The sequence below is a fragment of the Saccoglossus kowalevskii genome, chromosome 20 (genome assembly GCF_978046115.1).
Source record: "Saccoglossus kowalevskii chromosome 20, keSacKowa6.1, whole genome shotgun sequence".
NCBI classification, from domain to species: Eukaryota; Metazoa; Hemichordata; class Enteropneusta; family Harrimaniidae; genus Saccoglossus; species Saccoglossus kowalevskii.
Window position 1 is genome coordinate 21,708,129 of NC_140660.1, and position 18,605 is coordinate 21,726,733.

At 36.9% G+C, this 18,605-nt stretch overlaps 1 protein-coding gene and 1 long non-coding RNA gene across 2 annotated transcripts in view; one reads left to right on the top strand and one right to left on the bottom strand.

Annotated features, from left to right (window-relative positions):
- The window catches only part of LOC102809999 (uncharacterized), a 160,817-nt gene that overhangs the window by 31,574 nt on the left and 110,638 nt on the right, over positions 1-18,605 (top strand). The window lies entirely within an intron of this gene.
- LOC144344661 (caspase-8-like) lies at positions 6,687-9,524 on the bottom strand. The gene is made up of 5 exons (XM_085494688.1): positions 9,506-9,524; positions 8,159-8,215; positions 7,985-8,041; positions 7,344-7,448; positions 6,687-7,142 (listed from the first exon to the last, which is right to left on the bottom strand). Exons 1-5 carry the CDS (start codon positions 9,522-9,524, stop codon positions 6,922-6,924), a joined length of 459 nt encoding a protein of 152 aa, XP_085350814.1. The 3' UTR covers positions 6,687-6,921.

The window sequence follows — 18,605 nt, forward strand, 5'->3', positions numbered from 1 at the left end:
TGCTCCAAAACACTTGTATCTTTTGTTTAGTCTGTGTTACAAGTTTGTGTGAAACCTCAATGGGTTGAAACAAAATTCAAGATGGCCACCGAAACACAAATTTGCGGTGTTTATTTTTCGTGCACGAAACCCCAGTGCGTAAATTAAACACCGCCGAACATTAACCACTCTACAGTAGCTGGTAGGATAAGTTTTCCTTGTCTTTTTCTTTTACCCTTGTGTCCTTTTCCCTTTTGTGTGTGGCATTTGGCACAACAAAGCAATAAAACCCGGCGATGTAACTTGATCACTTGTTGGCTTCGTTACGTCACCTTTTCCAACTGTATTTCGCTTCCCCCATGCAAATCGTGTTCATTTTATGCTCTATCTATATGTTTAAAATGAATAGGGGTTATGACAGCACCAGAGGCTATGCGCCCGTTTTGTCTCCTCGTTTTTCGAGACGACTGTGCAGTGGTTATATTTACCAGAATAGAACCCGCATCCGAAATGCTATTTTTGCGGTGACTATGTGCGGGGTTCGTTTTTTTTTTACTGGAGTTCTGAGGCCGGGGATCTTTTTTCCAGTGCCATACAAAATCGCTGAGACTGACCATGTCGCTCGTATTTTCACAGCAAGGTCGCGTGTCCAGTAAAAAACGATTAAAGTGAGTTGCGTGTTTGGCATGAGTGGAAAGTCCTCACGCTCAGCTACCGGTACTTCGGTACTGGGACGTCGAGTAAGAGGCCTGATGGTGGAGGTACCAACATTTTTCAGTCTTCCCCCGCTGATTAGAGGGCATCCTCACAGTCTGTTTGTTTTTTCAGGCAGTGGTTTACCCGATTTTACTGGCAACGACAAGGCTGTGCCCCCGGTAGTCTTTCCTCCTTTGGGACCCATTGCGGGTCCCTTTGTGGATCAGTCCTCGCACGGCGCCAGGTTTGCCTCTAAGATAAGGGCTTTGGTCAAAGGACTGCCAAGGCAAATTGCATTCCTGGCAGGCCAGGTAGATCAGATGCAGTCGGAGCGGGCTGTCTCCACTGCAGCCCCTCAACCGGCAGACAGGAAGAAACACAGAAAGCTCTTGCATTCAAACATGTCTCTTCCGGGGAACCCCCGTTCCCAACCACGACTGCCCTTTTGTTTTTTGGGTGAGGCAGAGGCTCAAGCTAGCTGCACCGTGTCTCCAACGGGACTCCAGGTACTGAGTGCCAACAGGGATTCTGGCAGCCAGGCCTCCAGGTCAGGGCACAGGTAGCCCCCTACTTTCAGCCAGCCAGCCACGGATGTCCCCAGAGGGAAACCACCCTGTTATGAGACGCACAGCCGAACACATCCTCGCTCACATTGGATACAGCCGGTACCTCGGGCGGTACCTCAGAGTCTTCCATTGGTAATGACTCGATGAGCCATGCCATTGGGGTGATGCAGAGTATCATCGACCCTAGTTTTCAATGTATATACCCCCACCCTTGATCCTAGGGCACCCACTTACTGTTGTTTCAACGCTGATGGGATCACAGTCGTCGGGATCTCCCGCAAGGCGGACGCAATCAGACAGAAAGTAGTCAGTTTGCTGGTAAAGGGTGCCATACACAAGACAGTCTCTTCAACCAGGCGACACCTTTTATGGCGGGCCACCGCACATCTATGTGCGACATCCCCCCAATGTCACCTGAATCTCCTGGTCGCGGCTACTACTGTGCAATGAGACGCGGTCTTAGACGTGTGTGTTTTCACTGGCAAACTGAGTCAGGGGGTACATCCCCACCTCAGTGACACAGACTGGACACATCTTCCACCCTCTTTGATGGGGAGATGGCGGGTGCAGTTTCGGAGCTTTGAAGTGCAACAAACCAGAGGATTCAGATCAAATCCGCTAGCCAGTTGGCCACTGCCAAGGGTAAAGGAAGGGTGCCCCAAGCACAGAAAACGCCCTAAGTCGACGTCCGCTAGCCAGAGTCAGCCAGGAAGCAAGCGTATATACCTTTCTATGGATGGGAAGAGTAGCGGCGCACCCCCAAGGTGGAAGAGACTAGGTGGTAGCCCCTCATTCTCCTCGGGTGGTTGTCCACCCCAGCAGCGAGGGAAGCATTTTTGATGCTTACCTTTGTGACCGGGGGGGGGGACAGGCAGTCATTTGGCGAGTGGCCAGGTCACAACTTAATGACTACCGCAGGCCTTGGAGAAGCCCACCCCATGGGAAAAGAGAGCACCCACCCCTCACAACTGCCGAACCCACAGCTACATATCCATGTTACACACAGATTGCGCTGGTGTAGCCTGGTTTAGAGGCAGCGGGTTCCAGATCCCTGATCCGCTGAAACCTCATCTCCCTGTCAGTGTCTCCGCCATTGAGGGCACTGTCAGGGGACTCTCGCAAAGTGTACGCAATCAGACAGGAAATAGACAGTTTGCTGGTAAAGGTCACCATACACAAGGTAGATCAGCCGGCATTAAGTCCAGGCTTCTACTCAAATGTAGTACCAAATCTACAGGTGGTGGGCGTCCAGTTCTGGACCTAGGTAGACTGAATCAGTACATGCTCCTCGATCGATTCCACATGGAGACACCATTCAGCATCCTTCTTTCCATCATCCGTTTTGACTGGCTAGCCGCACTAGACTGGACCGGGGCCTGCGTGCACATACCCATGCACCTGGAGAGTTGCCATTTCCATTGAATTGCCCAGCCGGGCCAAGTATTTGAATCTCAGGTGCCCCCCTTCCGGTTATGCACAGCTCCCTACATTCCACCAAAATGGAAGGACAGGTGGTGCTGTTGCTCCACCAAACGTCGGTACACATCAATCCGTACCTAGACCACTGGTTATGCTACACAACCCAGACAAGAGGTTATTAGCCAAACAAGTAAGGCTAACACAGGATTTACTTCACCAGTTAGGTTTTCTAGTAAATCGAAAAAGTCTCATCCCTACCCAATGCATCAGTTGGTGTTTTTCGGCATGGAGTTCGACACAAAGGTAGGCCTCGTTCGCCCATCTCAGGTGCGTTACTTGGCGCTAAACAACCTGGCAGAATGTCTAGTCAGCGTTCCCTCAGTGTCCCTCCGGGAACTATTGCGACTCATCAGAATGATGTCCTCGGTTTGGTTCCTACACAGCTGCCAGGTACAGCGTTTGTTACTGGAACACCGAGCTTACCCACGGGAACCAGACAGGCTGGTTTCTATCTCGAACCAAGCGAAGGAAGCCCTGCCCTGCCCTGGTGGTTGTCACTGACCCATTTGTCGCAGCTATGACTCTGGTAACAGATGTCTATCTCCTAGGTTGGGGAGCGCATAATTTGGACATCCAAGCCCGAAGAATATGGCCCTGCATTGGGTTCGGGACCAGCATATCAGCTGGCTCGAGCTGAAAGCAGTACACTTAGCTCTACTACGCTTTCTACAATGATTGGGGCCTGAAATACAATATGGAGCTAACTGCACACCACCTAGGGGTGACGAACAGTCTGGCAGACGCACTTTCAAGGCGTCTCCGTCTCCAGAACACAAAGTGGCAGATACCCCAGTGGATAGCCTCCAGGCTGTTTGTGGCTGTGGGACAGTCCAAATATATTTGCCACACCCCGGAACGCCTAGCGGCCGACGTACACAACACTCTCGATTCTCTCTACCCCTCTCTCCATGAAATCAACTGGTCCATATACATGTACATGTTTAAAAAAAATAATAACTGCTGCCTCAAAATTATTAATAATTTATTGTTTTTGTTTTTTAATTCATTTTTCATAGCCCACTCTTTCCAATTCATATCAATAACCTCAGCTTCTGTACATAAATTGGTTCTTTTTTATGCTCTAATGAAAGCTGAATGCAGACAAAATGAAAAACTTACCACGCAACAACAGAAAACTTGCTTGTATCTAACGATCTCCTATCTTGGCCAACAAAACAAATTTTAAATTTGCTGGCTCTAAAGTCAGGTTGTTAACTTTTGTCTTCTGTGAGAAATGTGTTAATAAGTAATAATTTGGGGTGCCCTGATGCAGTCTATTATCGTGAAACTTTCTATAGGTGTATGCAGAATGGATGTGGGTATTATTTCTGAAAACAGATACTTGGGACCAATGCAATAGCAGTGTCACCATAACAATGTACACTAGTATGTATTTCCAGGTCAGTAACCTTGTATCTTATTTAAGGGACGACGTCAAAAGATCGATGTCGGATAAAAAACTTAATTCCTTTAGTTTTTTTTCCAACCCCCCCTACCCCCCACTGAAACTTAATTGATAAATATTGGTCATGGCGTCAGACTACATTCAGTATTAAATACAAATTGATAATCTGACAGTAGTATTGCATAGCAGTTGGTTGTCGGTTGGGTGTAAACAGATTTTACAAATGCACCTCATTTGACGCAGATTTACACTTGAACCAAACCATTCTTTCTTTTTTTCCCCTTTTCGGTTATTTCTGTCCATGATTGGATATAAAAAAAAACCTACAAATACAAAGATTTTTTTGACTTCATTAAAAAATAAAATCGTTTTTGTAGGATGGAAACTTTTTGAAGTCAAAACCCCCCAACCCCCAAACTAAAGGAAATAAGTTTTTTATCCGACATCGATCTTTTGACGTCGTCCCTAATGAGATGCCAATTCACTGAACACTGTGATCCATAATACAGATTAAATTATATTTCCAGAACTAAGTAACCTATAGTATGTTCTTTGCCATTTTATGAAGGAACTTCCCCATAGTTTTTTGTACATTGTAGTATAGTGACAGGTCCAAAAAACAAAAGAATATATGAGCCACTTAATCACACAGACCTCCCGGTCAGCGTACTAGAATGAAAATAATTATAAATAGAGACATTGTCCACAATAAATAGTGTGTAATATCATTGCAGTACTTTTTTTTTATTCACAGATATACATGTACTTACATCAGGCTATATGTCAATTCTTTTAAGAACAAACTATCACTACATTTAAAGCGAGAGGGTCGTCACCTGCGCACGCACATGAATTGAGTCCCAAACGATGTTAACAACACATGCTAAAAATGCAAAGGCTCTTGGGTAGATGCTTGTTTGTTAACAATGACACGTTACCAAAAATGACAAAAATATTCACCAAAATTAGAGAATTAAATATATCATTATAAAATGAATAAATGTGAGAGAGGAACAATGAGATTAACACAGTACATGTATTAATTGTGAAACACATTGGTTAGTATTTTTATTGCCAAATTTTGCTTAGATATGTTGCTGTACTATTATTTTTTAGAACTTTTTAGCTCCGCTGTCAACTTTGTCGAGCGGAGCTTATCATATGAGTGATTGTCCTACGTCGTTGTCCGTGTCAATGTTTTACTTTTTCGACTTCTTCTTGAAAACTACAAACCTAAATGCTTTGATACTTGGTGTATATGCACCTTGGGTAGACCTCTCGCAGATTTGTTCATTTCATGATGATATCTTCAATTCTCTAATTTTGGTGAATATTTTTGTCATTTTTGGTAAAAAGTGATATTTCAACTTCTTGTTAAAAACCACAAGTCTGACTGCTTTTATATTACATATATAGGTACTAAATGTGGACCTCTTTCAGATTTGTTAATTTCGTGGTGATATCTTCAATTATCTAATTTTAATGATTATTTTTTTCATTTTTGGTGAAAAGTTAGATTTTTGAATTCTTGTTGAAAACAGCAAGTATACATATTGTTCATTTTCTAATGATATCTTCTGTTCTTTATTTGAAATGTGCATTGCTAACAGCGGAGCTATCACAGCCGACAGGCTGCTTGCTACATTTTAGAAATAACAAGGGGAATGCAATATAGAAGAAACTGTAGAAGTCAACGTCACTAGAAGAAGAATCACCAAGTGATGAAATGTGCTGCTCTAGTTCTCAACAATCCAGACGTTCCTTGTTTGTTAGAGATAATTTGGCTCCAGTCACATCTTTGGTTCACTTTCAGAAATCTGAAAACCTCATCAATGAGGTAATTGATTTAATCAATTAAAAATAATATCTAATGTTTTAGTTTCAGACAATATTTATCTTAAGGTAGAGATGCAGTTTACCTGACAGGTATTTTAATTAGGAAACAAAGATGACCTCCCTTGTCCACAAAACTGTATATTTTCGGAAAGCTTATTGTATGAATTTTAAAATGTTGTTAGTATTTTTTTTTCATGGACACTGTAGTTTGAAATATGCACAAAAATGTGCTTTTTTGGTCAAAAGTGATTTAAAAAAAATTAGCTTCTAAACCATGCTTCTGTTTCCTGTCAAAATTGGTTTATGGGTACATCTGTTTACTATGAAGAATGTGCCGTCTTGAAAACTGTCTACCAATTGTCAATTTTGCAGGGCAGCAGCTCCAATTTTACTACTTCAATTTTATGCATAAATTAACACACAGGTTAGTACGATTGTTGTAACACTGTTCAGCCAAAAACAATGGCCGACACCGTTTTGAAGATAAACACGTTGTCAATCATTTGTGAAAATTTCAAAACAAAAGGTCAAAGCGTCTAGGAGCTATTTTTTTTAAGTTCTGGGATGTGCACTAAAACGAAGCTGAGATAATTGCTAATTTGCATAACAATTCACTCAGAAGTTTGCTAATGCTCATAATTAAAATGGCTGTAACAGTTCCAAATTTAAATGTATTATCGTTTTGTTAAAAGTTAAATATAGTGCATAATATGGAGATCCCGTCATTTCTTTTTTTCACCATGTTTCTTTTTGATTATTTATGTACAGCCTTGCTAAATCTTGCTAAGCATTCAAAAGAGAGAATGTTTGCACCTGTTATCTATATTTTAAAATCGTTTGTTGAGTATGTTCCACTATTCACAATTCTACAAAATTTAAACAGTCTATAGCCAAGACTGTTTGGATAATAAAAAGCAAAAAAAAAAAAAATCACTTCCAAGTGCCCACGAACCTGCATCTCTACCCTAAACGTTTCTTAAATGGCACTACAAATTCCTCCACCAGATCATTCCTTTTTATATCCTCTAATAATTTCTCCAACATATCTGTGTTGCCAACGCTGATTTTGGATGCTTCACGCAAACATTCAAATACTTCATGTGCAGTTTTCTTTTTCTCTAAATCCCCCTTTGGTATCAGCTGATAAACACGACATAGCTGTTTTAATGATTTCAAGTCATCTGTAAAAAGTCACACAAGTCAATATAAGCAAGGTAAATTTCAGTGATGATTCTCTCAATCTGGTGATGTATAAAATGACTAAATTAAATATGTATATCTTTTTGTCAGACACTACTGTTGTATTATGATGTAAATTAAAGTTAAAACAAGAAAGAGATCCGAAAATAGCATGTTGATAACTAAATGGAATATTAATTTACCTTCCCCCATTTCCTTGGCCATGTCAAATATCATCTTTTTGAACACTGTTTCTCTTGCATCCTCTGGATTCTTTGACGAAGAGACACTTCCAGTTAAACAATCTCCTATAGAAAAAATAATAAACAATTCAAGTGAATAGCCACATTGACTATGATAAACAGTGGATCTTGGGCTTAATAAAATGTTTTTTTTTATATGACAGATTAAAAAAAACTATTGAACTATGAAATACTTTACACAATATGTAAAGATGTATATGTTTAATATACACAATCATTTTAGCATAATTCATGTGTAAATACATTATCCTACTTCACCTAACTAACTTTGATTAAACATACATTGTACCATTAATATGATACCAGCTATCAGTACAACCATTCCACATGTGTGATATATCTACCTTATACTAAATAAATCACACCAGTTTTAGCACTGAACACACTATACCAACACTATGATACTACATGTAGCTATAAGTACAGCCAATCCACACTTGTGACATTTTTCTTCTCTGTACTGAAGACTGTACCTACAATATATTGGCTCAAACAAAAACAAAACCTCTCAAACAGTATGGTGTTGGTGAAAAACATCAGCAAAACCATCAATCGTTCACTGAATTATGTACTATACTCACTGTTTTCAGTATCTGTGAGTCTTGGACGTTTAGCGGGCTGGATTGGTGATTCCGCACCTGCAATTATTACAAACAATAAACAAACATATTTAGATATTAGGATATCAAGATATGGATATCAAGGTGCCTATAACAAAAACATCAATCACTCACTGAATTATGTACCATACTCACCGTTTTCAGTATCTGTGTCTCTTGGATGTTTAGCAGTCTGGCTTGGTGTTTCCGCACCTGCAATTATTACAAACAATAAACAAACATATTTAGATATTAGGATATCAAGATATGGATATCAAGGTGTCAATGACATAAACAAAACCATCATCATGATGATTTACTGAACTAAGTACACTACACATATACACAATTCACATTATTCTTTGTATTGGCCATGTAGGTATAGCTGATTCCATTTTGAATTATAATTTGTCTAATGTTTAGCTAATGTATTGATTTTTTCAATCCTCAAAATTTGCATCAAAGGTCTATAATGTCCAATGTATGTACCAAGTTTGAACAAAACCGGTCTATAACACAACTAAGAACTGTATCAGATGTCAGTAAAATCTATCCACACTTGTGATTTATCTACTCTATATACTCATGACTGTACCTATCTATCACTGATCAAACCATACCAACTATATGATACCAGCTGTTGGTACAATCCATCCACACTAGTGATATATCTACTCTATATACTCATGACTGTACCTATCTATCACTGATCAAACCATACCAACTATATGATACCAGCTGTTGGTACAATCCATCCACACGAGTGATATATCTACTCTATATACTCATGACTGTACCTACCTATCACTGATCAAACCATACCAACTATATGATACCAGCTGTTGGTACAATCCTTTCACACTTGTGATATATCTACTCTATATACTCATGACTGTACCTACCTATCACTGATCACACCATACCAACTATATGATACCAGCTGTTGGTACAATCCATCCACACTAGTAATATATCTACTCTATATACTCATGACTGTACCTACCTATCACTGATCAAACCATACCAACTATATGATACCAGCTGTTGGTACAATCCATTCACACTTGTGATATATCTACTCTATATACTCATGACTGTACCTACCTATCACTGATCACACCATACCAACTATATGATACCAGCTGTTGGTACAATCCATTCACACTTGTGATATATCTACTCTATATACTCATGACTGTACCTACCTATCACTGATCAAACCATACCAACTATAAGATACCAGCTGTTGGTAAATCTATCCACACTTGTGATATATCTACTCTATATACTCATGAATGTACCTACCTATCACTGATCACACCATACCAACTATATGATACCAGCTGTTGGTATAATCTATCCCCACTTGTGATATATCTACTCTATGTACTCATGACTGTACCTACCTATCACTGATCACACCATACCAACTATATGATACCAGCTGTTGGTATAATCTATCCACACTTGTGATATATCTACTCTATATACTCATGACTGTACCTATCACTAATCTCATCATACTAACTATATGAAGTTTTGCAAAGTCCCTGCGGTAACCAGTGGTTTACGACAATGATGTCAAGTATTCACTAAGATTAACAAATGAATTTTATGGGAAACGTGCACAGCCACAATTCATAACTGAAAATTCAAATAATTACTAGATGTGTGCATTGCTAAAAAGGAAACTGACTTGTCATGGCAGTCACATTTGAAAATCAGTCATTGTGGACCTTATTTTAGACCAAACCTTAAAATTGTGAATCCCATTTAAGCCCAGATGGCTGAAAAAAACACACCCCAAAGGGCGACACATCCATGCAAGGTAAATGGTTGGGAGTAACCCACCCGGGGTTAAACCCAACATCACTATAAACTGGCAGTTACTGAGCGCAGTGGGCAAGACACTTGGAAGCACGCTCTCCAGGATTTTGGTTATTGATGACAAAGTCAACGCCAGACTCACTAAAGCGAGTGCACCATTCGACAGGCTATATAATACACAAGAATGTATAGAGAGGGATCACCACAGAGGCAAAGATCAAGGTGTATCCAGCTGTATAGTTCTTACTGTGTTGTTCTACGACTGTGAAGCCTTGGCAGTCTATCAACAGCATGCCAGGAAGCTAAACCACTTTCACACCACCCACCTGAGAATACTTCTTGACATGAAGTGGCAAGACACTCCTAACACTCTTTGGCGAGCTATAGCAAGAAAAATGCCCCCAGGCGGCCAGAAGAAGCTTTTCAGGATTCACTGATCTACCGATTTGTTTGTCTATAATTTTGTTTGGGGAGTAATAATTAGAAGATTAACATTAACTTCATGAAAGAAAAGGGCTGCTAAGGTAACGTGCCTGTTAAGTGCATGTCTTGGGGTTAAACTATGGTCAACATACACCAGATGTCAGCAGCCCTGTGCAGTCAGTTTCTCAAAAAAGTACTTGAGGTTCAATTGTACCCAAAAAGTTGTCGCCGGCTGATCACCCAGTTGTCAAAGCGTATTTTGTACCAAGACTGCCTATCTGCTCACTCAACTCAACATACAGTTTATTTAACTTTTCCTCATCAACTACAGAAAGATTGCAACATAGTAAATAAATACAAACAAACACACACACCAACCTAGGAAGTATCATCAAAGTACTACCGGGTATAATGATGTTATGATAACAGTAGTGAATCTGTCACTGTGATATCATGGATCAACAATATATGCTATATAGTGCATATGATCGCTTGAAAGTTAAAATATTCTTAACATGTACATGCTCATACAGCAATCATATTTTGATATCATTTAACTGAAAAATAAGCACTATAAATAGATTATATATTCAATGTGATAACATATACATTTAATTATCATTATTACTATGTTTACCTTTGTTCTGTATTTTCTCTGCTAGTTCTTCATTTTTCCTCTCTCTGATAATCTCTGCTACCTGCTGGGTTTTCTGTTGTGAACTACCTGGTAGTATTTCCACCATGTCCAATATAACATTAGCTTTGTCTTGTGAAGGTGGTATATTATGCACTACTCCTAATTGATTTTCTACTTTCTTTAATGCATCATCATCATCATTAAGCACTGTACTTGTTTCCTTCTGATATGGAAACTGTCTACATGGTTTAACGAACACATCTTTATTGTATTCCTATATATTTAAAAACACAATCTTTATGATAATCTTATGAAAATGAAATTTTTATTGCACTTGCAGCTTTCATTCAGCACATCTGCAGTTACACAACAGTTGTGTTGATATGGGCGCAAGAACGCCCAAACATTAAGAATATACATATTTTCAGTCCTTGTAACCATGATTCCTCAGTATAGTAACCAGGAAAGTTACCCCCGGTATACATGTTACTTCTTTGGTTATACCAATACCAAATCAAATTCAGAAAGTGCAGATTGCAAAATAGTATCATTATATTTTTTTTCAAAAATAATGTCCCTAGATGCTCTTATAATTGGTTGTTATCTCAGAAATGGCATACGAAAATGAATGATTATGAAAATAATAGTGAATCTTCCAAATGAACATGAATACAATGGCGCTTAGAGCATTTAGCCCGAGCTAAGCATTCAGGCATACTTTGTTAGCCTGTGATAATGATCAGGGATAGATCAGATTTAACTTGTACAAAGAGTTTCTTAGCTTGTGTAATTACGCACATTTTCTTAGTAAAGGCTAACGTTTTTGACCTCTTAGCCCGTGCTAAGAAGCAATGCGCAAACACAACTAATACATGTATTTGTGACATTATTTGTACAATAGAATATTTTGTGTACACTGTTACTGTTACTAGGATCAGTAACAATACAGGTACACGCTTGTGTTGCTGTTGGCTGGTTTGTCTGTCTGTCCATGTGTATGTATGTATGTCTGTCAGTCAGCAGAACAACTCAACAAGTTATGGACCAATTTTATCAAAATGGGATGCACTTGACAGAAGGACTATTTTTTTGGGGGGGGAGAGAAAGTTGGATCCAGTTGTCATAGAAACAGCAAAGTGTGAATGTTTATTACTCATATCGTCACAAATAAATTGTTATGAAGTATTGCCCTTGACACAATCAATATATTAAATGCTGAAAATTTTTGCCATGGAAACAGATATATTATGAATAATTGTTGACTGATTTATGGATGATTAATTATTGACTTTTTTTATAAATTTATTAGGAGGAGTAGTCCTACAGACAAAATTAATGATAAATGGCATACAATAATTCAATCTTATTTTTGTTGGATTTATCTTGTGGCACCATGAGGCCCGGTACCATACTAGGATTACATACTACAATACTGATCATCCAAACACAACTCACCTCTATAGGTACTTTGTAAACAATTTGAAAATCAATAGACTCTCCCCCTATCTGCTCCACTGACACATAAGAAGAAAATTCCTCAATGAACTGATCCCGATCACATATATAAGTCACGTAGTCTGATTTGGTTTTGAAAATGGTTTCACAGTTCATCTCCATTTCCTGAAAAAATATTATTCTGTTAAAGATGTTTACAAAAGAAAACACTGTCTAAATTGCATAATGAACTATTTTTACGCTGAAACTTGTTTAAATTTTATGACTTACAATATATTATCAAAAGCATATATAGTAGTTTACCTTCTTAGCAGTTTTATCTGGTAAAATGACCCATTCGTCATAAGTGGTATTCGTTATTTTCAGCTTAGTATTACCATCATTGTTGAACAGCAATGATCTTGGGAATTCAGCGGGTTTTCCTCCAATTTTGTCTTCTTCATGTTTAATACACTGTTATGAAAAATAAAACTAATGATCAGGATAATTAAGATTTGCCTTGAAACCAAATGGACAAACTCATACATTGAATCCCAATAGCAGGAGATTACAACAACAACAACAACAACAACAACAACAACAGCTACTACATCATCATCATGATCATTCACAACAACAACAACAACAACAACAACAGCAATAATCATGGCAAATTTTATATAAATTTAATTTCTATAATTACTATTCCTACCATTTTACATTACAGGCTAACTCACAAGAAATATATACAATTTTGTCAAACGAATGGATGTATGGAACACCACCACCAATAGTAATTCTTAGTAATACAAAACATTTACTTACCCAACCCATATCTGGAACTACACAATGGATTCTTAACTTTATTTTTTTGTTATATTGTTGAATATATGGATAGACCTCTATGTACTTTTGTTTAGGTGTTGACTGTTTATTCGCTGCTTCTCCTGTAACCACACCCCCAGTGAAATGATTCATGAGCAGTGTAATGGTATCACTAGAGATGACTTTCTGGGCATTGATGTCTTCTTCCCAGGCCGTATTTTCATCAACATCAGTGGGTGTGAAAATAACGTGGAAGTCTTCAACATTGTCAGTTGACTTTGCTTGGTGTGGTAGTGTTAAATAAACGTATTTCTGAAATTTCAGACCATTTGGACCACAGAATACAGTTGGTGTCAGGGCAACCTCATTTGTTTTTAAAGGAGCTTGGTATTCCTTCTCTTCAGTCACAAAAATAAAAATATGTTGCTGGATTCCTTTTTTTATGGCACCTTGGGGTATGTAGAGTTTCACTCCTGAATCTGGTAAAATCAAGATTCCTCCAGTGAAATCAAACATTCCTGCAACATATCTCCTGGAAATGGATGGTCTGAAGTCTGGCAAATCAAAGACATCAGATCTATCAATGACATAAGGATATTCTGTAAAAAAATAAACCAAAACATGCACATTAAAATGTAGTTAAAATAATGTAAAGGTAATGTAAATGAACAGCCAGATTATTATTTTCATATTATATTTGTTTGTTCAAATTTGAAAACATGGACCACTGTATTTCAACTTAAATCCTACAATTTTTTTTGTGATAACAGTCATTTATATGGTCTTACATTTCATCCATTAGTTACAATGTGACAGATTATTTTGGCGGTCATATCTTTGTTTAATACCATTGTCTGACATGTTTGCTATCATCTGATTTTGCCTAAATGGTGAGTGTCTTATAACAGAGAGATGCTTTTTATGCATATATTGTTTAAGGATTTTAAGTTTCATTATAATGTGATGATTAATTCTAAAAAAAATGGTGGAAAGCCGTTTAGTAAATTATTATGGATGAATGGACCCAAAACTAATTAGAACGTCGCATTGTCTTAAATTATATATGTGCTAAGATTCATTGGAATAAGAAGATTAGTATATACTCAAGATATTGATAGAAAAGCGAAAAACTGACTAATTATTATGCAAAACAATAATAATTAATATGCACAGATTTTAATAAAAAACTAATAAGGTCTGCACAATGTCACAGACCATCTATGTACCAAGATACATTGTAATGTGATTAGAACAACAAAATTATGAATTATTATGCAAATTAGGTAATTAATAAGACATATTTTAACCCAGGTCTGTGCATTGTTTTTTAGCATCCTGGTATCAAGTTTCTTTCAAATGTGATGATTAGTACTTGAAAATTGGCTAATTAGGTGATTAAAATGGAAATATTAATAAAATAACTAGGTCTGTACATTGTCCTATGACATCTATGCACCGAGTTCCATTAGAATGTGAAGTTTAGATATCTGTGGATAGACACAAATTAACTAATATTTATTAGTGGATTTTTACCAAAAACTATACAGGTCTGGGCCGAGTTCTAGAGCACCACCTGTCAGTACAATCTACCCAAACAAACAAAAATTACTTTAGTTTTCCTGTGAACAAGAATTGTTAATGCCAACTTCAATGTAGACGCAATGATCACAATGAATGTACTGTATTGAAGATATTAGATACCGTACCGGTATACACCAATATTCCGAATTTATTGTGGATGAGTTTTCTTAAGCATATTTATTGCATTATATGATTTTAAATGATGTTTCACTTCGCATATTCACCCTTTAGTTCTAATTCTGAATCTGTTTCGTCAAGAAGCTCTTGCGGCACTTTCAAATTCTTGTCATAGTCAGTCTCCTTCGTAGTTTTCCATGAGTTCCGTTCTTCACGTTTCTTTACAAACTGCTTCAATAAAGTTATGTAACCAAATATTATTACCATATGTAACAGACATATCAATACAATGGCAGATTTACTATATACCATATATCACTTCAGTTGTCACTCATTGTCATTAACAGTTATTACAACACATGATAAATATGGTGCCACTTACATCATCAAGATTTTCAAATAGAGTAAATAATTCCATAGACTTCCCTCCTTGTTCTTGTATTGTAACATCACATTCAAATTGTTGGTTCGTACTTGTATTTGTACAGACAAACTCCACATAGTCTGATTCCGTTTTCAGAACGTTTTTGCAGTTTAATGGCAATGTCTGTAATAAAAATGTACATTAGACGATTGTATGCCAATATCCAATATGTTCACATTAAATAAATTATAAGTATAGGTATAATTATTAGGTAAATCATATAAAATCAAAGATTACTGATTCACGTCCTCACAATGAATGGCCAATATAATAATTATAGACTAACATGACAATAAAATTATGAATACCTTGGATTCAAGTCTCTCAGGTAAAATTACCCACCCCTCATGGATTTTACATGTCACACGTACATCATCCGTAGTACCATTATGTAGAGTGAAGGATTTTGGAAGTGCCACTCGTCGTCCTGGTAATACCGTCTTCTTTTCCTTTTCAAAAAAATTATTAAAATAACCGACTTGCATAATTACACCAAAATAATATCTAGTAAATCTGTTTTCAAAAATTAATGAATAAGCGTTAATGTGCTATAATTATTTTGTGATTAACATAAAACATTATGATTCATGTCATTTTTTTCTGCTCAGGTGATTTAGTTTTAAATTTTGTTTGTTTACACTGACAAATGGGTGCATAGTAATTGCACATTTTGTAAATTAAGATCATATACTCAATAAAGCTGCCTCATTATAATTTAAAACAGTACCAGCTTGGCAATGTGTTTAACATAAGCTAATGGCTAAATAGAAATATAACAGTTCCCTTAATATGAATATCTCCTAGATATTTGCCACACAGAGTTAGATATTTGTGTAAATTAGACAAAGTCAGTATTAAAACTGACAGTCAGTTGATCACTGAACTCGAAAAAAATAAAAATACTGATTCCCTTACTTGGTTTGTGTGGTTGTGGAACATTTTAGGTTGATGTCTAGTTTGTTGGAGAAACAAACAATGCAGTGTGTTGTGGTTTTTTTTATATAAGAAACATTCGCTGCCATTTTTTTCAGAAACAGTGGATAGAGCTGTGTTTCAGTCCATATAGGGATCAGGGAATTTTAGAATCCTGAATACCCGTCGAAAAGTATACCATCATTATCAGATGATAGCATTTTTATTTTATAGAATATGTGCAATGTCTGTAAAGAAATGTACATTAGACAATTGTGTGTCAATATGTTCATATTAAATAAATTATAATTATGGGTATAATTATTAGGTAAATAATATGAAACCAAAGATTACTAATTCACGTTCTCCCAATGAATTGCCAATATAATAATATGCTAATTATAGACTGACATGACAATAATATGATGAACAAATACCTTGGATTCAAGTCTCCCGCGCGGAATTTCCCACCCCTCATGGGTTTTACATGTCACATGTGCATCATCCGTGATACCATTATGTAGAGCGAATGATTGTGAAGGTGCTACTTGTCGTCCTGGTAATATCGTCTTCTTTTCCTTTTCAAACAAATTATTAAAATAACCGACTTGCATGATTACACCAAAATAATATCTAGTAAATCTGTTTTCAAAATTTAATGAATAAGCGTTAATGTGCTATAATTATTTTGTGATTCTCATAGAAAATTATGATTCATGTAAATTTTTTCTGCTCAGGTGATTCAGTTGTAAATTTTGTTTGTTCGCACTGATAAATAGGTGCATAGTAATTGCACATTTTGTAAATTAAGACCATATACTCAATAAAACTGCCTCGTTATAACAGTACCAGCTTGGTAATGTGTTTAACACAAGCCACTTAGAGTTAGATATTTGTCTAACTTAGACAAAGTGAGTATTAAAACTGCCAGTCAATTGACCATAGGACTTGAACAAGAATGAGAATACATTTTATATATAGGTTGTTGACTAGTTGGTAAAAACAATAGTGTGTTGTGCTTTGTCATATAAGAAACATTCGCTGCCATTTTATTCAGAAACAGTGGATAGAGCTGTGTTTCAGTCCATATAGGGATCAGGGAATTTTAGAATTCTAAATACCCGTTGAAAAGTATACCCTCAATATCAGATGATGGAGTTTCAATTTAATTAACGAGGTCATTTGCATATTTAATTAATTTTGAATTTTTGTTAATATCTTGTGAACTGATTGTCCAAATAAGACCAAACTTGTTATAGACTTACTTTATCTGTCAATATAATATATGTGCTATGCAATATTGAGTTTCAACTTAAATTAATGGGCTCATTTGCATATTTAATTAATTTTTGTTAATATCTTGTGCATTATTAGTCCAAATAAGACCATACTTGGTATACTTGATAAGTCGATATAGGGTATGTGCCTTGTAATGTTGATTTTCAACTTAATCTTCCTACCTGATTTTATACATATACATTCAAACTTTATAATTCATAGCCAACTATAATCACATCTGATAAGTGGGGGCTGTGTCATCTTCAGACGACTTGTTTATTATATACAAAAATGCCACGTGGAGTAAAAATGAGAACTAGTCCAAAAAAGAAAGACGGACACTATGTTAGAAGAAAAAAGAGTTTTACTGAAGAAATAAGACCGTGGTTCCCATCATAACCAAAGAGAAGACGCAATTTTAGTGCATACTGTACCGAAAGTAACAGTTCCACGACAGAGTCGGAGTATGAAACAGACAAGGGTACAAGAGAAGAAACAGATATGCCAATTACTGCCTCGACGAAAAAAAGCGAGGCATAATGACAGCTGTCAGAATTGTAACAAAAACATTTTCTCCAGAAATTACGGAGACAATACTATTGTGATGCATAATATACTTCGACATAGTCTATTAACATTATTTTAATTTTATTATGACATCTGCGAGTCGGATTTTACTCCGGACCCCTGGCGAGTTGAGATTTATAACCAATCAGCTGATCGATAATTTGCAGACATGTGCGTACAAACTCCACCCACTGTTGACTTTATAAATATAGCGGACATCAGAAGCTTGGCTCACGAAGACAGTTTCGACAGTTTCCGCGTTTTGTAGAACAAAAACGCACACACAAATAGATTTGTGCAGCGTTAATTATTTTTGTAAACAAATTGTTGTTCCAGTTGTAGTACTCCACTTCTCGTGATGTTTCGACAGTTTCCAAAAAATTTAAACAAAATCGCGATTCAACTTTATTTTCGACTTCCTTCAAAGCTATTCACCTCCCAGACTATTTTGTAATTTCCTTTGAAATTTTCAGGAACAATTGTTCCGGTCTGGCTCATTCAAATTGCGTCGTGTGTATTTATTGTTTCGAGTAGAAAAAAGTAACCGCAAAAAACTATTCAATGGAAATACAACGAAC

Excerpts from the sequence above, each read along its gene's own strand:
- LOC144344661 (XM_085494688.1), bottom strand. Across the intron at positions 7,449-7,984 it reads ACTCACAGATACTGAAAACA|GAGATTGTTTAACTGGAAGT; the intron begins GTGAGTATAGTA and ends TTTTTTCTATAG. Across the intron at positions 7,143-7,343 it reads GGCCAAGGAAATGGGGGAAG|ATGACTTGAAATCATTAAAA; the intron begins GTAAATTAATAT and ends GACTTTTTACAG.